Source organism: Hoplias malabaricus, chromosome X2 (genome assembly GCF_029633855.1).
Source record: "Hoplias malabaricus isolate fHopMal1 chromosome X2, fHopMal1.hap1, whole genome shotgun sequence".
Taxonomy (NCBI): Eukaryota; Metazoa; Chordata; class Actinopteri; order Characiformes; family Erythrinidae; genus Hoplias; species Hoplias malabaricus.
Window position 1 is genome coordinate 3,444,938 of NC_089819.1, and position 15,945 is coordinate 3,460,882.

The 15,945-nt window shown below is 41.7% G+C and overlaps 1 protein-coding gene across 1 annotated transcript in view; it reads left to right on the forward strand.

The window, feature by feature from the left end:
• The window catches only part of LOC136676417 (protein phosphatase Slingshot homolog 1-like), a 72,783-nt gene extending 57,130 nt beyond the window's left edge, over positions 1–15,653 (forward strand). The window contains exons 9-15 of the mRNA XM_066653419.1: positions 461–554; positions 1,744–1,872; positions 2,026–2,072; positions 2,533–2,679; positions 4,930–5,130; positions 5,351–6,011; positions 7,126–15,653. Coding sequence (XP_066509516.1) covers positions 461–554; positions 1,744–1,872; positions 2,026–2,072; positions 2,533–2,679; positions 4,930–5,130; positions 5,351–6,011; positions 7,126–8,169 — 2,323 coding nt within the window. The 3' untranslated portion in view covers positions 8,170–15,653. The remainder of the gene's footprint in view (positions 1–460; positions 555–1,743; positions 1,873–2,025; positions 2,073–2,532; positions 2,680–4,929; positions 5,131–5,350; positions 6,012–7,125) is intronic.
• Positions 15,654–15,945: the final 292 nt, after the last annotated feature.

A 15,945-nucleotide genomic window follows, 5' to 3' on the forward strand; every position in this document is an offset into this window, starting at 1 on the left:
TCTGTCTTCCTTTTCTTCTACTGTCTTTTATTTTCACTTAATGTGCTTTCTTTTTACAAATGAATCAGATTCTTATTTGGTCTCTCTTTTATCATTTGTTGTATGACTTTCAGTTGCTCTTGTCTTGTGTTTTCCTTTTCACTTCTCTTGCTTTTTTTTTATTCCTTTCCTTTTATTATATTCCTTTTCTCCATAATTTTTGAGGAATCATAATATCTCCAAATACCTCATCAGACACCCTGGCAGAATTCAAGAAGGGTTTGAAGCTTTAGAGTTTGAGAGTTGCTTAAGCGCTCTGCAGAACTTCAGTGTACATTTGAAACTGAACCAGAGCCTGGGTGCATTACAGACTTTAATGAAACTCAAAACTCAGTTTCTTTGCCTGCTTAGTTTTGGAGAGAATGTCCTGCGTCCTGTGTGTTTTAACTGTTCTCTGTTATTTTCTGTGTCCCTTCTCCAGGCCCACAGAGAGGGAGAGGACAGAGTGCCTCGTCAAAGCCAAACTCCGAAGCATCATGATGTTTCAGGACCTGGAGAATGTGACGTCCAAAGAGGTGCGCGATTACACCCCCCAACACCTGCACAGCTGTAGGAACCTCAGACTGAGTGATACAGAGATAAGGACCAGTGAGCGACAGGGGAGAAGTCTCAGAACAATGTGGTGATTAGGAGTTCAAGCTGGCCACCACATAAAAGCACAGTCAAAGCACTGCAGTCATTTTAGCCAAAAAAATGGTTCATTTTAAAAGCATTGTTTTATGTAAGTACACAACTGGCTAATGCTTGTCCTACACTGCAGTATAGTCAGTCAGATTATAATATCAGGCTCCTGATATTAGGGTGATTGTAAACAGCTACCTTCTCACATTCTCCTGTATTGTGGGGACTTCTCCCATCTCCTCCCACTGCAGACGGGACTGCTCCGATAGCTCTGATGCCTGAAAGATGTAAACTAATGAGAGCCGAGCTAGGTTTATTGTTTCACTGCCATCCGCTGTGTTTTTTGCATCTAGTTAATCAGAAACTCTCACCTGCTCCTGCAAGGTTTTGAGGAACAAAGCGGTCTGTGGGGCGTGAGCAATCTGAAAGTGGGTGGTGCTTCATTCAGGGCAGGTCGTGTAGTGTAGGGACTTTGAAGACTAACAATGTTCAAGCACAAAATAATCCATGAAAAACATAATTATTTGTGGGGTGTTTTACCAGGGTAGGGTTTTTAAAATCCTGTAGTGCAAACCAGGTATAAAACATAACCACACTTCTACAAACCTGCAGCCATTTTGAGAGAGATCTGTCCAGTTTAAAGAAAAAAGGACAAATGTCTGTTTGCTTACAAATACCAAAGAATATATATATCACAACTTTTGTAGCTCAGATATTAGTAGAATTGATATCATATTAAGTAACTTAGCAGTAGATTAAGGATTAAGCAGTAGATTATTGTGTCACCTCTAAAAGCTGTCAAGATGACACAAATGACATTTATTTATAATATAGGATATATTCCTATGAGTGTTAGTGTCCTAACGCTTTGTAAAACAGCCTATATGAGAACTCCCTCTTGTTTAAATCAGGCTTTATTGATGTTTAATGTAGGTTTAGGTGAGATGTCATGAGATGATAATGTAGGCATCATGCAGTATAATGAATAAACATATTCAACTGCGCTCCCTAATTTTAATCTTTAAATTAATTGAGGTATAAAAGATGAAAACAACATTCTGTGTGGTGTTTCTGTTTTGTCAGATCCGTAATGAGTTAGAGCAGCACATGAACCTCAACCTAAAAGAGTACAAAGAGTTCATCGACAATGAGATGCTGCTGATTCTGGGTCAGATGGACAAGGCCACACTCATCTTCGACCACCTCTACCTGGTCAGTGGAGGTTCTTTCTACTTGTTGATAGATAAATTGACCTAGAGAAACTGTTAAACCTCACTTAATGCAGATAAATTTGACAAAACATGGGTTGAATGAATGCCGTTGGTGATGGAAAACTTTTTTTAAAGATTTGCATAATTTTTTTAGGGCTCTGAATGGAATGCTTCCAATCTAGAAGAGCTCCAGGAGACTGGGTAAGTTTCAATAACATGAGTGAAGTTAAATATATAGTATATTAGTACCAGACCTAAAAATGTAAACACCTTGTCTACGTCTTCCCAGAACAGCAGAAGCTGTTACTGCCATAAATGGGGTTAAATACCTTTCAGTTCCCCTTATTATATATTAATACACTTTATATATTAATATTGTATTAATACTATTTCATATTTAATTTAATATGCATCAAAACCAGATTAATTCTTTGTCATGGGCCTTCCATTCTCATTACAAATTAAGTCTATATTTCTAGCATTATGCAATTGATGAGCTAAGTGCAGTTTTAAATATGGAGATGAGGTGTTTTGAGCCTTGCTTGAGAACTCTCATTGGTTCTAATATACCAGCCTGGGAATTAACCCCCTAACCTGTTGTCACCCATTTTGCTACACCCACCATTCATCTGAACTGAAATTTGTTTTGCTTTATTTTAAGGGTGGGCTACATCTTAAATGTCACACGCGAAATCGACAACTTCTTTCCTGGGACATTTTCTTACCACAATGTCCGCGTCTATGATGATGAAACCACTGACCTGCTGGCCCACTGGAACGACACATACAACTTCATTGTCAAAGCAAAGTAAGGGATCAGACCTAAACTCATGTTGTCTGGAAATGAATGATGGGCAATTCATGTTTGGTAATAACACTTGATGGACATTACAATAAGAACTAGACTGCTACTAAAATTTGCAGTATGTATTCCTTTTATCCTCTGTGAGATATTTTGGTGTGGTACACTGCAGATACAATTCAAACTCTACAGATAGGCATTGTACAACAGGCAGAACCTTTTAAAATGGGTAAGCTGTATGATAATATTTACAGGCAGCATTGTGTTTATTAATAGGATATTTAAAACAAAATGGCGGATTTAACTGTCTCGTATAGCCTGTAGAGTGAATTTTTCTGGTTTAAAAACAAAGAAATCCATTTCTAATGATGTTTCTTGAAAATTCAACTTTTTAAACTACAAATAACGTACTTTACATTGTTTTAGTAATTATTTTAGACTTGTTTTTGAGAGAACATCTAAAAATAAAACTGGAGTGAACTAAATATAGGACCTTCTTTATGATTAAGATAAGGGTTTCATAAAGCTAGCTTGGTTGTACTTATTAGCTTTTAGATCAGTGTGTAAGCTTGCAGACAGGATTGGTTCACATCACTAAGATTTCTATAGGATTTAGGATATTTTGCTATAAATCATGCTAGGATATTTTAAGTGAATAAAATACAACATTTCTGTTAAACCAACTAAAAGCAGAATACTCTGCTACACAATCTGCTAACTGTGCATTCTTCGTCTGGTATTCCCTTAAAAAAAATGTATATATATATATATATATATATATATATATATATATATATATATATATAGTGTTGCTCTCCAATTAAAACATGTATTTCCCAAAATAATAACTCTACATGAGAAGGAAAAAATATTCTTAACTTTCAATAGAAGTGATTTTGAAGTAATTTTGGAGAATTTCCGTTGGTTCATTCACTATGAAAGGATAGCTGCTGTGTTCAAACGGTGTAGCAAATAAAAAAAATCCACAAAAATTTAAGATACATGTTTTAAATTGGACAGCCACAATATACTGCTTGGCCTAAAAGTCTCACACACTAACATTTCATTGGACTGCCTTTAATTTTCATTTCTGTGCACATTTGCTGTGTGATTGCTTTGACAATCTTAAGCAGTGTCATAAAATTTATTTGCATCCAGAATTACATTCATTTTTGGCTGAGATTTCTGAATATTGTTGGCAGGACAAACAATTCTGTAATGTCTGCTCCAGCACATCCTGAAGACTTTGAATGCACTTGTGTCAGGACTCTGCAGTGCCCAGCTCATGTGTGAAAATGATTCCTCAAGCTCCCAGAAGCACTCTTTCACATTTTGCATCTAGAGACTCCTGGCACAGTGGTCCTGGAATATTCCTGTCCTGCCAATCCATTGAGGATTTTCATGATCTAAAATTATGAAGTTTTTAATTCATCTCCAGTTACAGCCGTTCAAATTTTTTTTTCCCAACCACAATGATTCTGTAAAGTCGACAGTTCATAGACTCAGAAGACTCAGACAGTTCATGGAATTCTTAACTCAGTTCTAGTCATTTCAATTTCATTAGTTGTATTTTCTTTGCTTGCTTCAGACCGGTGTTTTGACTCTTCTGAATAACATCTTTTCCACAGCCAGAAATTACACCTTCCAGTATGTTTAGTTTTTTTTAAGAAATCAGTAGCGATTCAGTGGATCAATTAGGGTTAAAATAACAGTTGACCAGTTGAACAGTTAATACAATCACAGATAAGTATTTACTTGCTTAAATCCATACTGGGCGGCACGGTGGCGCAGCAGGTAGTTTCGCAGTCACACAGCTCCAGGGGCCTGGAGGTTGTGGGTTCGATTCCTGCTCCGGGTGACTGTCTGTGAGGAGTTGGTGTGTTCTCCCTGTGTCCGCGTGGGTTTCCTCCCACAGTCCAAAAACACACGTTGGTAGGTGGATTGGCGACTCAAAAGTGTCCGTAGGTGTGAGTGTGTGTGTGTGTTGCCCTGTGAAGGACTGGTGCCCCCTCCAGGGTGTATTCCCGCCTTGCGCCCAATGATTCCAGGTAGGCTCTGGACCCACCGCGACCCTGAACTGGATAAGGGTTACAGATAATGAATAAAATCCATACTGTGACTTTTTTTTTTAAAGCCTGGCAGAATATTTTTATTATTGATGTTTACCACAATTTTGAGTATCTTTATATATAAATATTTAGATTTTTATTTAATTTAAATTTTTTAACCATCATCCTTCATCTTCTGTTTTCACAGAAAGACTCAATCCAAGTGTCTGGTGCACTGTAAGATGGGCGTGAGTCGTTCAGCCTCCACAGTCATTGCCTATGCGATGAAAGAGTACGGCTGGACGCTGGAGAAGGCGTACAACTTTGTCAAACAAAAACGCAGCATCACACGGCCCAACGACAGCTTCATGAGGCAGCTTGCTGAATACGAGGGCATTCTGGATGCCAGGTGACAATTTACTGCTCAGTGGGGAGGGTTCTGTTAGAGAAAGGTCTTTGTTAGGTGCTAGATTCTGTTTAGCACTAGATACTAGAGTCAGAGTAATACACGCTATTTTTATTGAGGTTTCATGTAAAGTTACAATGCATTGTAAATATTTCCATTGGTTTTAAACCTGAATCTTAAATACCTTTTTAACTGAACTGTGTTCTTTGCATTTACTCTTCAGCAAGCAACGTCACAATCGACTGTGGCGTCCCGACACAGAATGTGACCACCCGGACTGCCAGCAGGCCGCTGCTTCCTGCTGCAGTGACCCAGAGGGTGTGACCCCTGGCGCTACTCCATGTTGCGAAGTTGCAGCCCACTCCTCGCCCCTTGCCCTGGAGCTGGACCCCTCCAACCCCCAGAACTACAACTACTACTTCCGCCGTCTGTCTGACTCTGCGCTGGACAGCGATCCCTCGACCCCTGTCCGTGCCCCACCACTTCTGGACGTTGATCGCGTCTTCATTGAGATCGAGGACGTGGAGCGGGATGCCCTCCTGGACGATGAGACCTTTGAGGGGCGGGAGGGCCTCCACCTGCCACGCTTTGCTGCACCAGGAGAGGGAACGGCAGCCCAGACCGTATCACGGGGGGCAGAGCCTCTGGAGGAGCTGCGGCTGCGTCTGGAGTTCAGCACAGTGGAGGAGGAAGATGAAGAGGAGGCGCAGAAAGAGCAGGAGGAGATGGAGGCTTTGGCTGAGGGGGGAAGGAGAGGTGCAGCAGGAGCAAAAGAGGAGGAGGAAGAGTGTGAGGAGAGTGGGATCGATCTGGGATCCATGAATCACCTCTGCAATGAAAACTCCAACAACAACAATCACCTCAGAACACGAAACAGCCTCGCTGTGAGTACATCATTTACCTGTAATGTCTTTTATTTACCTGTCGAACATTTTATTTTTTATTTGCAGTTTACCACAAGATGACATCTAAAATCAGGATTATATTGAAAACTATTAAAAATAAAATACATTTAATGAAATTATAGGACTGTACCTTCAAACAACACATTTTCACTGTAGTTCAAGTCGATTCTATTAAAATATATTTTAAAGATTGGCCACACGTATCAAGAATTTAAAAACTGCACAACTCAAAACACTGTTCATATGTATCTATGGTCTTAGAATTAGAATCACACAGAGGAATTTGTTCTCCGCATTTAACCCAATCCATGTAGTGAAACTGGGTTGCAGTGGGCAGTGAGCACACATGCCCGGAGCTGTGGGTAGCCCTAGCTTGCTCAAGGGTACTTTAGTCATGACTGCCAGCTCTGGGGATTGAACCGGCAACCTTCCGGTTACAAGCCCAGTTTCATAACACCCAGGCCACGGCTGTCCCCCAGGTTCTGAACATGCTATAATAATGTAAACCGAAACAGACTTGTTTTGCTCACATCAGTGCTTTTGAAAAGCTTCGTTTTGCCCATAACACATGTATTCCATTTATCCATGTATTCCATGTATTCCAAACATCATTTGAGTGTGGATGATAGGCCAAATTGTTTTTAAAACTGTCTATATACATGTGGATTTTTTGTGTTATAGCTACAGCATTTAGCTCCCAAATTCTCACCATCCACTTACCTATAAACTCCTGCCTTCAGCTTCCCCTTACTGGCAACTTTGTTATTAGCACATACCTTTTAGGACCACTGTGTATGTGTACAGTTCCCAGACTGACGACCGGACACCTGTTTACCAGATATTACTTGTGCCATGTACCATTCTCATTGTACACTGATATTTTAGAGGCATGGTGCTATTGTATCAGGCACAACAGTGTCACTGCTAAATTGATAGTGGATACACAAAAATATGCAGCCAAGAACCTTTGTTTAAGAATGGCTAGCATGAATTTAAACACTAACTGTACTGTCAGAGGAAGCTCTCCAGTTAGAATGGTGAAGTTCCTCAGTTTTCCTAGGTCTCATCTTTCTATTCTCCTGTTCCTTTATAGGAAAGCATCCTTAAGAAGCAGCCAGGCAAACCCAGACCATCACCTGGCTCTCTCCCCACACCCAGACCCAGCCGGAGCACACTCTCTGATATTAGCGGACGAGGCCTTGCCCCTTTACCCCTCCATAATGTGCCCAGTATTTCCGTTGAGGTGCCAGCCTGTGCCAATGTGCCGGTCATGCCCATGGTGCCCAGTCTTCTGCGCGCTTGCGGCCCTAGCTGCGACTGTGCCAAGTGCGGCAAGGCAGCTTCGAATCCGTGCCTTGATTCTGCCATGCTGAACAAGCCAGAGAGCCAATCACAGAACCTCCAACAGGTGAAAGTGGACAGACCATTGCGACAGGCGGTCGAAGGCCATGGAGGTTTAGTGGAAAGAGACAGGGCAGGGGTGAGTCCAACAAGCATACCCAGAGATGGTGGCTTGAACCTGGGCTCAGAAAAGGCAACAGGATCTTGCAACCCACCACAGCAGGAGGCACTGGCGCACCTCCAGAGGTCTGGCCTTGTCCGTCGGCGAGCCGAACGCCTGGAGAAACTTGCGGGGCTGTTTCAAGAGCGCTCCAAAGATCATCCTCTGAAGACACCGGAGCATACTTCTGCAGACCTGTCCTCTGGAGCACAAGCAGAGTCGTCCCTAGATTCTGCAGCTGTACCACTAACAAACGAGGCCTTGTTAGCCGTATTGGGATCAGGGGGCTTGACGCCTGTTTCCTCGCCACACGGCTCCACGCTCACTCGCAGCTCCAGCAGCGACAGCATCCGGAGTGTCAGAGGGAAGCCAGGCCTTGTGCGTCAGCGGGCACAGGAGATTGAAGCTCGCATGAGGCTTGCTGGCCTTACAGTGCCCTCGCGACTCAAGCGCTCCAACTCACTCGCCAAGCTGGGCAGCCTCACCTTCTCTTCGGAGGACTTATGCTCTTCAGCGTGCTCCTCTGACGCCGGGACCCTGCTGCTCCTCTCTCTGTCGCCAGAGCCAGGTCATACCATGAGCCCAGATTGGTTTTTCAGTCCAGGGAGCACTGGCCCGGATGAACCCAGCAGCTGACCACATGGGTGTAGGATTCCTGTGAGCTAATGCCTGAGGAGAATTTCACGGCCCAAGAAAACCCTTTTCTCATCTTTGGCAAAGCCCTCAGAGGGGAACGTGTTCTCGCAGCTGTGGGAGGAGTACTGTACATGATTAAAGACTGACATTTTAAAGGCCATTGATATAAACATATGCTATTTAAAGAAAAAAGACAAAAAAATAATGAAATAAAACAAATAGCCAAATATTTCAAGAGAGGCCACTTGGTTTCAAGCAGTGATTGATTCCCCAGGTCCTGGAGGGCCCCCAGACTGCATATCTTAGGCTTTTCCCTGTTGTAGCCCCTGTGGAGCAGAAGAAGGAGTTATTAAAGCAGGAAAACTGAAATATGTAGAGCCGAGGTTCTCCTTGACTGATAATATGGATCCACTGGTTGAAAGGCTTTTGCATGGAGCTAAAGTTAAATGTGTGTGACAAAAACGTGTAGAGCACATGCCGCTCTATGGCCAAACCCTCGAGGAGATCATTGCTTTGGTTCAACACTATTGCCCTTCCTACTGATACTGATCTGCTGTGTCTGAGGCAGAACCAAGCAGCCATATTTCCCTAGGCCACTGCCCCGCGAGGCAGAAGAGATTGCTACCTGTTTTTTCCATTCATCCACCCATTTGTGTCCCGTCTCAGTGTGAATCACATATTCCTGCTGACTTTGAACGACACTTTTGAGTCACGGACCGCCGATAGATAAGACAATTCTGTTTCAATCTCTGTGCTGTTTTCCGTCTGCTCGGTATATCCGCAGAAGTCGCTGGAGACATTTTGGTTGTTCTTTGCTCTGGTCTGCAATCCATAATCCATTTTATTACTGAATTTCAACAAACAAGAATGGTTACACATTATTGGAAATGTTATAATAGAGAAAGGCTAATGTGCGCAAGTGTGTCTGTGTGCAAAGATTTACAGCCTTCTTCGAAATGCTTTAGAGAGCTGTCGATTGACTTGGACCCTTCATGTCAGTTCCTTGTGGTGCTCTCCTTCACGTCAATGTGAAAAAAAACCCATCACTGGCGGTGCATTTCCCATAGCAAAAGAAAAATAGCACAAATATCTTCATTATTTAACGATGTGCGTCTCGTAACATTATTAAAGGAATGGTTAATATAAGAAGCAAGGTAATCATAACAATATCATGAAGGTAAATTCCTGAGGATCTGACAGAAGCTGAACCTCTTTACCTTGGGAGCAGATCTCCATTTCCTTGGAGAGGGAAATTACAGCCATAGAAAGCCATACTCCAGTTAGCAGTCACATTCAAGGCTGGTTCTCGAATGCAATAGATGACTGTTTCCGTTGTCTCATCTGACCTCTAACCTGAGTTCACTGATATTTTATGCACTGGTGTAGTTTGAAAGTGCTGAAGGAGTGGAGAACCTTCCGGATTTCTTCTGTTGACTAGGAACGTTAGATGTTTCTTTTCAGCTGTTGGGCTTGAAGGTGATATTTGTTGACTTCCATATTGAGCCAAATTGTTTTAAATCTTGGAATAAGGAGTGATTTTGATTTTCACAAGATTAATGAAGAATGAGACAGGTATTTGTATGTTTTTCAGTTAAAGATTTTAAGAAACAATCTGTTACACAAGCATGGCAGGGTTTGTGTATTGACGTCCTTCCATTTCCATTCATCACCCATGTTTGTTGAGTGGATTAAAGAAATAGGAGAAATATTTGCAGTTTTCCCAGTGTAAAATTGCAAAGTAGACAATCAGATTGCTTCTTTTCTTTAGCTCTGGAGCTACAAAGCTAATGTTACTCGGTACTTAAAGGAACACTAAGTATGATTTTGTATTTTTGCTCCCTGGTTCCCCCTACAGTAGTTTACTTAACTTTTACAGCACAGTCCTGAAATCAAGTGGGAAGGGCAGGATTTATTACCTTCCTTCAAATGTTACATAACGGTGTTTCTGCAGTGCTGAGCCCAGTGTACTGAGTCTCTGTTCTCCCTATTACAGGTCATAGGAGTCTTACAATGAATTTGAATATGTAATTATACGGTAAAACAATACCTAGTGTTGCTTTAAAGTTGATAGTCACACACTTTTTTTTTTTTTGGTAGGGGGTGTGCAAATAAATCCACAAAACCTCTCTCAGCCCATTCAAACTACATCTGGCCTTCACTGAGTTCACACAGACTTGTTGATATGGTTTAGGACATAGAACTTCACTGTGTAGCTGAAAGTATCAGTCAGCCATTTTACACTGAATTCTGATTTAAAGAGTGTTCATCAACTTTCTAAATACCTGGGCATGAAGTCTATTAATGGAAAAAGATTATGGTCGTTGTTGACTTAGGTTTGATGTCAATGTTAGCTTTAAATCTCTAGCGCTAAAGTAAAGAAGCAAAGTTTAGACACCAAACAGGTCTTGGGTGATCAACTATATCTGAGCTAAGTGTGAAATTGTGAACATTAAATCATTTGCCAAACAATTTTTTTAATGTTCTGCTGTAAGACAAGGTCCTGTTTGCCCATGCAGTTTCACAACAGTGTCGGTCCAGGAACACAACAGTCAACAAAACGTGAATCATGTGCTTGTGTGTATGTGTGTGTATCCTGAGGGTTCCGTTATTGTAGTTCATGAGATCACAAGATCTGCAGCTTAACCCCCAGCCCCCCCCCCTTCTTTACACACAGTCATACACACATTCCATCAGTCCAGCTAATGTATGATTTACCATTCTGTTACACTATTTGGCCAAAAGTTTGTGGACACATTTCCTCTTAGATCAAGGGTGTTTAAAGAGAGCAGTAACAGCTCTTACTCTTCTGGGAAGGCATTATACTAGATGTCAGATTGCTATGTGCACTGACATGTACAGAATTCAACTCATCATAGAGGTGCAGAGCAACACAGTTCCACAGCCCAAAGCACAGGGGCTTAAGAGCATTCCAGCCAGGACTTGACAACGCGCATGGGACCTTACTCGTGCAGCTGCTCCAGTGCGTCCCTTTTCATTTCATGCTTTTCCTTGGAGATCCTAGGAGCTAAGTGCACATTACAATTGTTGAATTGACAAATGACAAATGGTGTCCACACACATTTGGACATAAAGTGTATATCATGCTGGTTCTTTCTTGTTCAGTCAGCAGGTTCCTTCCCTTTATTTCGAGATCATTCGGCCAACTGTGGGAATTACAACGTTGAATTACTTGAGGTTATTTTTTATTATGCAACACACTTTGACTTTTATTCACTTTTTTTAATAACTTTTTATTTTGTACATTTGACTATGCTGTTACTGTGTTGGACGTGCGCTTCTGAAATGTGAAGTGTGTGCGCGTACGAGTGTCTTGTACATAAGTGTGCAAATGAGCTTGAGCGGCATTTGTGCGATTACTGTGAAATATTTATGAGAAAGTGAGGAAAAAGTCCTTCAAATTTTGTGTGTGCGCGCGTGCTAGGATTTATCAATGAGGTCATGAGCAGGCTCATACAACACACACATCCTCCACCCTAATGCACATGCATGGCAATGCACTGTACATAAAATATATATAAATATATATCTATAAATACTTATAAATTGCTCATCAAATGTTTTTAAAAAATCCCAACTTGTCTTCATGAACATAAGCATGTTTTCTTGGACAGTTAGTGGTCATTTAACATATTAAAGACTAAAGACGTTGTATTTGAATTTATCAGGTAAGCCCATCTTACTACCTCATCACAAACTCGCTGTTTTTCTCAGTTCTCATTTCAGGTGCCCACCCACTACTTAGGTCTCCCAGTCACACAGTACGTTTAGATTGGGAGTGTGAAAGCTTGCACATGCTTTGTCTGAAACATAAAGAATTCCACAGTTGAACCGAATTGGAGGAGAACACTAACTGCCATGAGCCGGATTTTATCATCATTTGTAAATGGTAGAACAAGCTTAACATTGAATAATCTCTGTACCATTTTAGATTTAACACCAAGGTGCTTTTGTTATGTCAACTAATAGATGCCAATGTTTTCTAGCATTGTGCTGAGTGATGGGGGAGAAGTAGGGCCATCCTGCCATCCTGTCCAAGTCCATGTCTCGGATGACTGAGCGATTGAACTTGTGATCTTTAGTAGATTGTTTGGGCCAATACCTATAGCGCTTTTCCACTGCATGGTACTTGCTCCACTCTGCTGTACTCACTTTTTTGGGACCTGGTCCTCGGGTTGCTTTTCAACTACAACAGTCCCAATTCTGCTTGTTTAAACCAGGTACTGAAAAAAAGGCAAGGTTCCACATACCAGGTACCAAATATGCCTAATGGAAAAGTAAAACCAAACAAACAAACAAAATGAGTAGAGCTGAGTTGAGCCAAGCAGGTACCATTCAGTGGAAAAGTACCATTAGACAGTGGCACTACTTAGGTGCCTTAGATGCCAAACATTGGTGGCCAATTATAAATTTTAATTGCCCCTGCTCTTTCTGGCCTACCCTCATCCACTTAGTTTGAGGCTAGACAATGTGAGTAACTGTTAGCTGATACTTAGCCGTTAAGTGTTTTAAAGAGCAAGTGAAGTTTGGCAGCAACTAAAATGGGGAGTAAAACCTAGGTAAACTGACCCTGAACAACTGACTGAATGTTGAAAATATTTAGAACTGCTTATGCTTCTCTCAGCTTAAACTGGGTGAGTCTTTAATATGCAATTCCAAATTGACAAGGAAAACATGCTCATGTATTAACAAGTTAGGAATGCACAAACTTTTGATGCGTGTAGGTCCCCAAATTGCAAAGGCCAACCAATGGTACCTGTGTCCAAGGAGTTGGATGGAATCAATTCAAGACTTGAATTCTCTTCACATCGCTGTCCATAAATATCATGCGCTTTCTGGTCGGAAAAAGCGCTACCTCACATGCATGCAGATCCATTATAAACCTCCTATGGAAAAAAAACATTTTATGGAGCAGAGCTGTACGAATTCCTCGGGGCAACAGTTCACACACTGTTTTTGGGGCAGTTTTTGCCTGATTACTGTCAAAATCCCAATCGATGCTTCAACACTAGTACTGTCCACGTTGTGATATTTGTTGTTGGAAAGAGTTTACGAGTCTGTTCCTAGCTCGGGATGTGCAATTGTGTTTGGGATGTAATTTTTTTTTTTTTTCTCCGATACGTGCACTGACCCTTAACCGAAGACACGATGCAGTGTCTCAGATATAATTGAGGACATGCATCAGTTTGAACCAGAACCAGTAGAGCTAGCACCTGATAGATGAGTTTGACTGCTGTTTACAATTGTCTTTTTCTTTGCATGCGATACAGTTAATGCTTGACATGAGCTGTCCTAAATGCTTCCACTATGAATGAATGGGTTCTGATTCCACTGCAGAGTAGAATAAGCTCTTATTTGCTTTCCAGAGCCACTTTTGCTGAGCAAGTCCCTTATACAAGCCACTATGTTGACTTGTCAGGTAATTGTTCTTTAAGGAATTCCAGACACTTTTTTAAACACTCCTACCTTGTAGGTTCAGCTTGCTGGTGTGTGCTTAAAGGGTTCATCCAGTGAGCAATGCAGTATGGTTACTAATCTGAATCCAGAATTGTCCGTACCTTGGTTGAGTTCCTGTGCCCATGTTACATCACAGCACTGTCAATGTTGATGGGATTAGTTTGAGAGATGGTCACACAAATTCTTGGAGATGCTTGCTTGGGCGAAAGGGTGACAAAATATGTGATCCCAGATCGGTAAAGATACTGTTCTGAACTACTGAGTGTCAGACATAAAGCCTAATGATACCAGCCCTGATATGTATTGGCCATCCTCCAGTCCTTTATCAATGATCAGTTGCTGGTACAGAGCTGGTTGTGGCTGACATTTGAGGTTGTAATGCAAGTGTCACTTTTGCCCCAGCAGTCTTGCTGCATGGTACCTACTCTACTCTACTTGACTTGCTTTTTGGTACCTGGTGGGTTTTCCACTAGCTCATTTTTGCTGCAATTTGTTGTGACACACAAGTCTCTCTGGCCAAACAGCACTCTACAAGTTTTGCACGTCAAATTTAGTCCCTACTTGGTTCACTTGGAACCACAAACAGGTGCTAAAAAGTGCCAGGTTCCAGGTTCAAAATTTTGCTTAATGGAAAAATAAAAAAATCAGAGTAGAGCAAGGTCAAGTCAAGTAGGTATCATGCAGTGGAAAAGCACCAAAGTTGTCTGTAATTACCGGATCTAAAACGGTGAAGGACCTCATTCTTATTTTAGGTCCGAATGAGTGTCCAGTGTGTGTATGTGCAGGCGAGGTGTTTCTAATAAACAAGATAGTGTAGACATGTTACTGCTCAATTTTACAAGACTGGCGGTTGGGATGAGGGCCTCTGTTTTTCTTCTCTCGCAGGTTAATATGCAGTTGTCAGTATGTAGCTGGAGGTCCTTGTGCAAGTCCTTGTGTAGGCAATTGCCGCTTCAACACTTGTGCTGCCCCCTAGTGCTCAAGCTTTCGTCTTGCTTGCAATGTTTGCCAATCCTGTTCCACCGAGCTCCAGTTCATGCCAAGAGGATTTTCAAGTTTCATGTCCTGAAAACCACCCCTCTTTCCCTTCGACCGAGCCTTCGTCTTCTTGCCTCTGATGCCACGTCAAGTTTGAAAGGTTGCGCAAGAGTAGCTGGTTCAGGTCGGCCGGGTTTCGTGTCATACTTTCAGTGTAAAAGTGCCTTACCCGGAGATTCCAGAGGCAGTTTCGTACACATCTTCCCTTCAATCACGTTGCCAAGCAGGCCAAAAGAGAGAGAGAAGCGATGGTCAAACAGGCAGTTTTGTTATATGAAGATGTCGGATGTTTTATGTCGCGGCTGCTCCAGTTCGTTATTGCTGTGCTCTTAAATTCGACTTGTTTTTTTTATACTTTTTAGATTAGCTTGGAAGAATACGAGTGCTTTTAACAAATCCTGATGAAGCAAAATATGCTTCAAATTGACTTTATAGAGTTGCCAACCTTGTGTTTTCTCATTCATTTCAAAAAACGAAATAAATAAAAGCAACTGTTTTTAAGCAAGTGTGGTTCGCCACGACCAAAGTCATACGTTACCGAAAAAAATGTCCAAACACCACAGTATAGAAATTCGCTTTCTTGAGTAACCACAGTCGCGCCAACATTCTTTAGCTGATGCCACTTTTATTGCACCTTTAGAAAGGATGGTTACAGTGACTGAGAGAGAGGTCATCTTAATCCAGGCCACAGCAGGCCTGGGCCTAAATCGGCAACCAAAAGAAAAAAGCCGCCATGTTGCTGATGCTAATAACAAAGACAAACCGTGACAAAGTTGACTCCCTCAAGCAATTCTCTGTTCACCTCTCTCTTCCTCCCTGTCACCACTGTTACCATTATTTTTATTATGTTTTGGTTTGTTTTATATTTAAGTATGCAGTAATTCTGTCTTTTGTACTGCGAACTTGCTGTAGTTTTCGATGCATATTGCACTTTGTACATTTTGTGGAAATGATGTACTGTGTGTATATTATGGGAATAAACTTTTTTTTCATTCAGTTGCATTCAAGTTTCACTGTTTTTGTTCAAATGGGAAAACAGGCTTGAAAGTGTAAATGAACAAGAACCAGACAAGACTAGTTTTGCCAGAGTTCCATCGGCTTCAGAGCATTTGTCACCGAAATTTCAGTAATATCCATCCATTATCTGTAACCGCTTATCCAATTTAGGGTCGCGGGGGGTCCAGAGCCTACCTGGAATCATCGGGCGCAAGGCGGAAATACACCCTGGAGGGGACGCCAGTCAATTTCAGTAATAGAAATTGA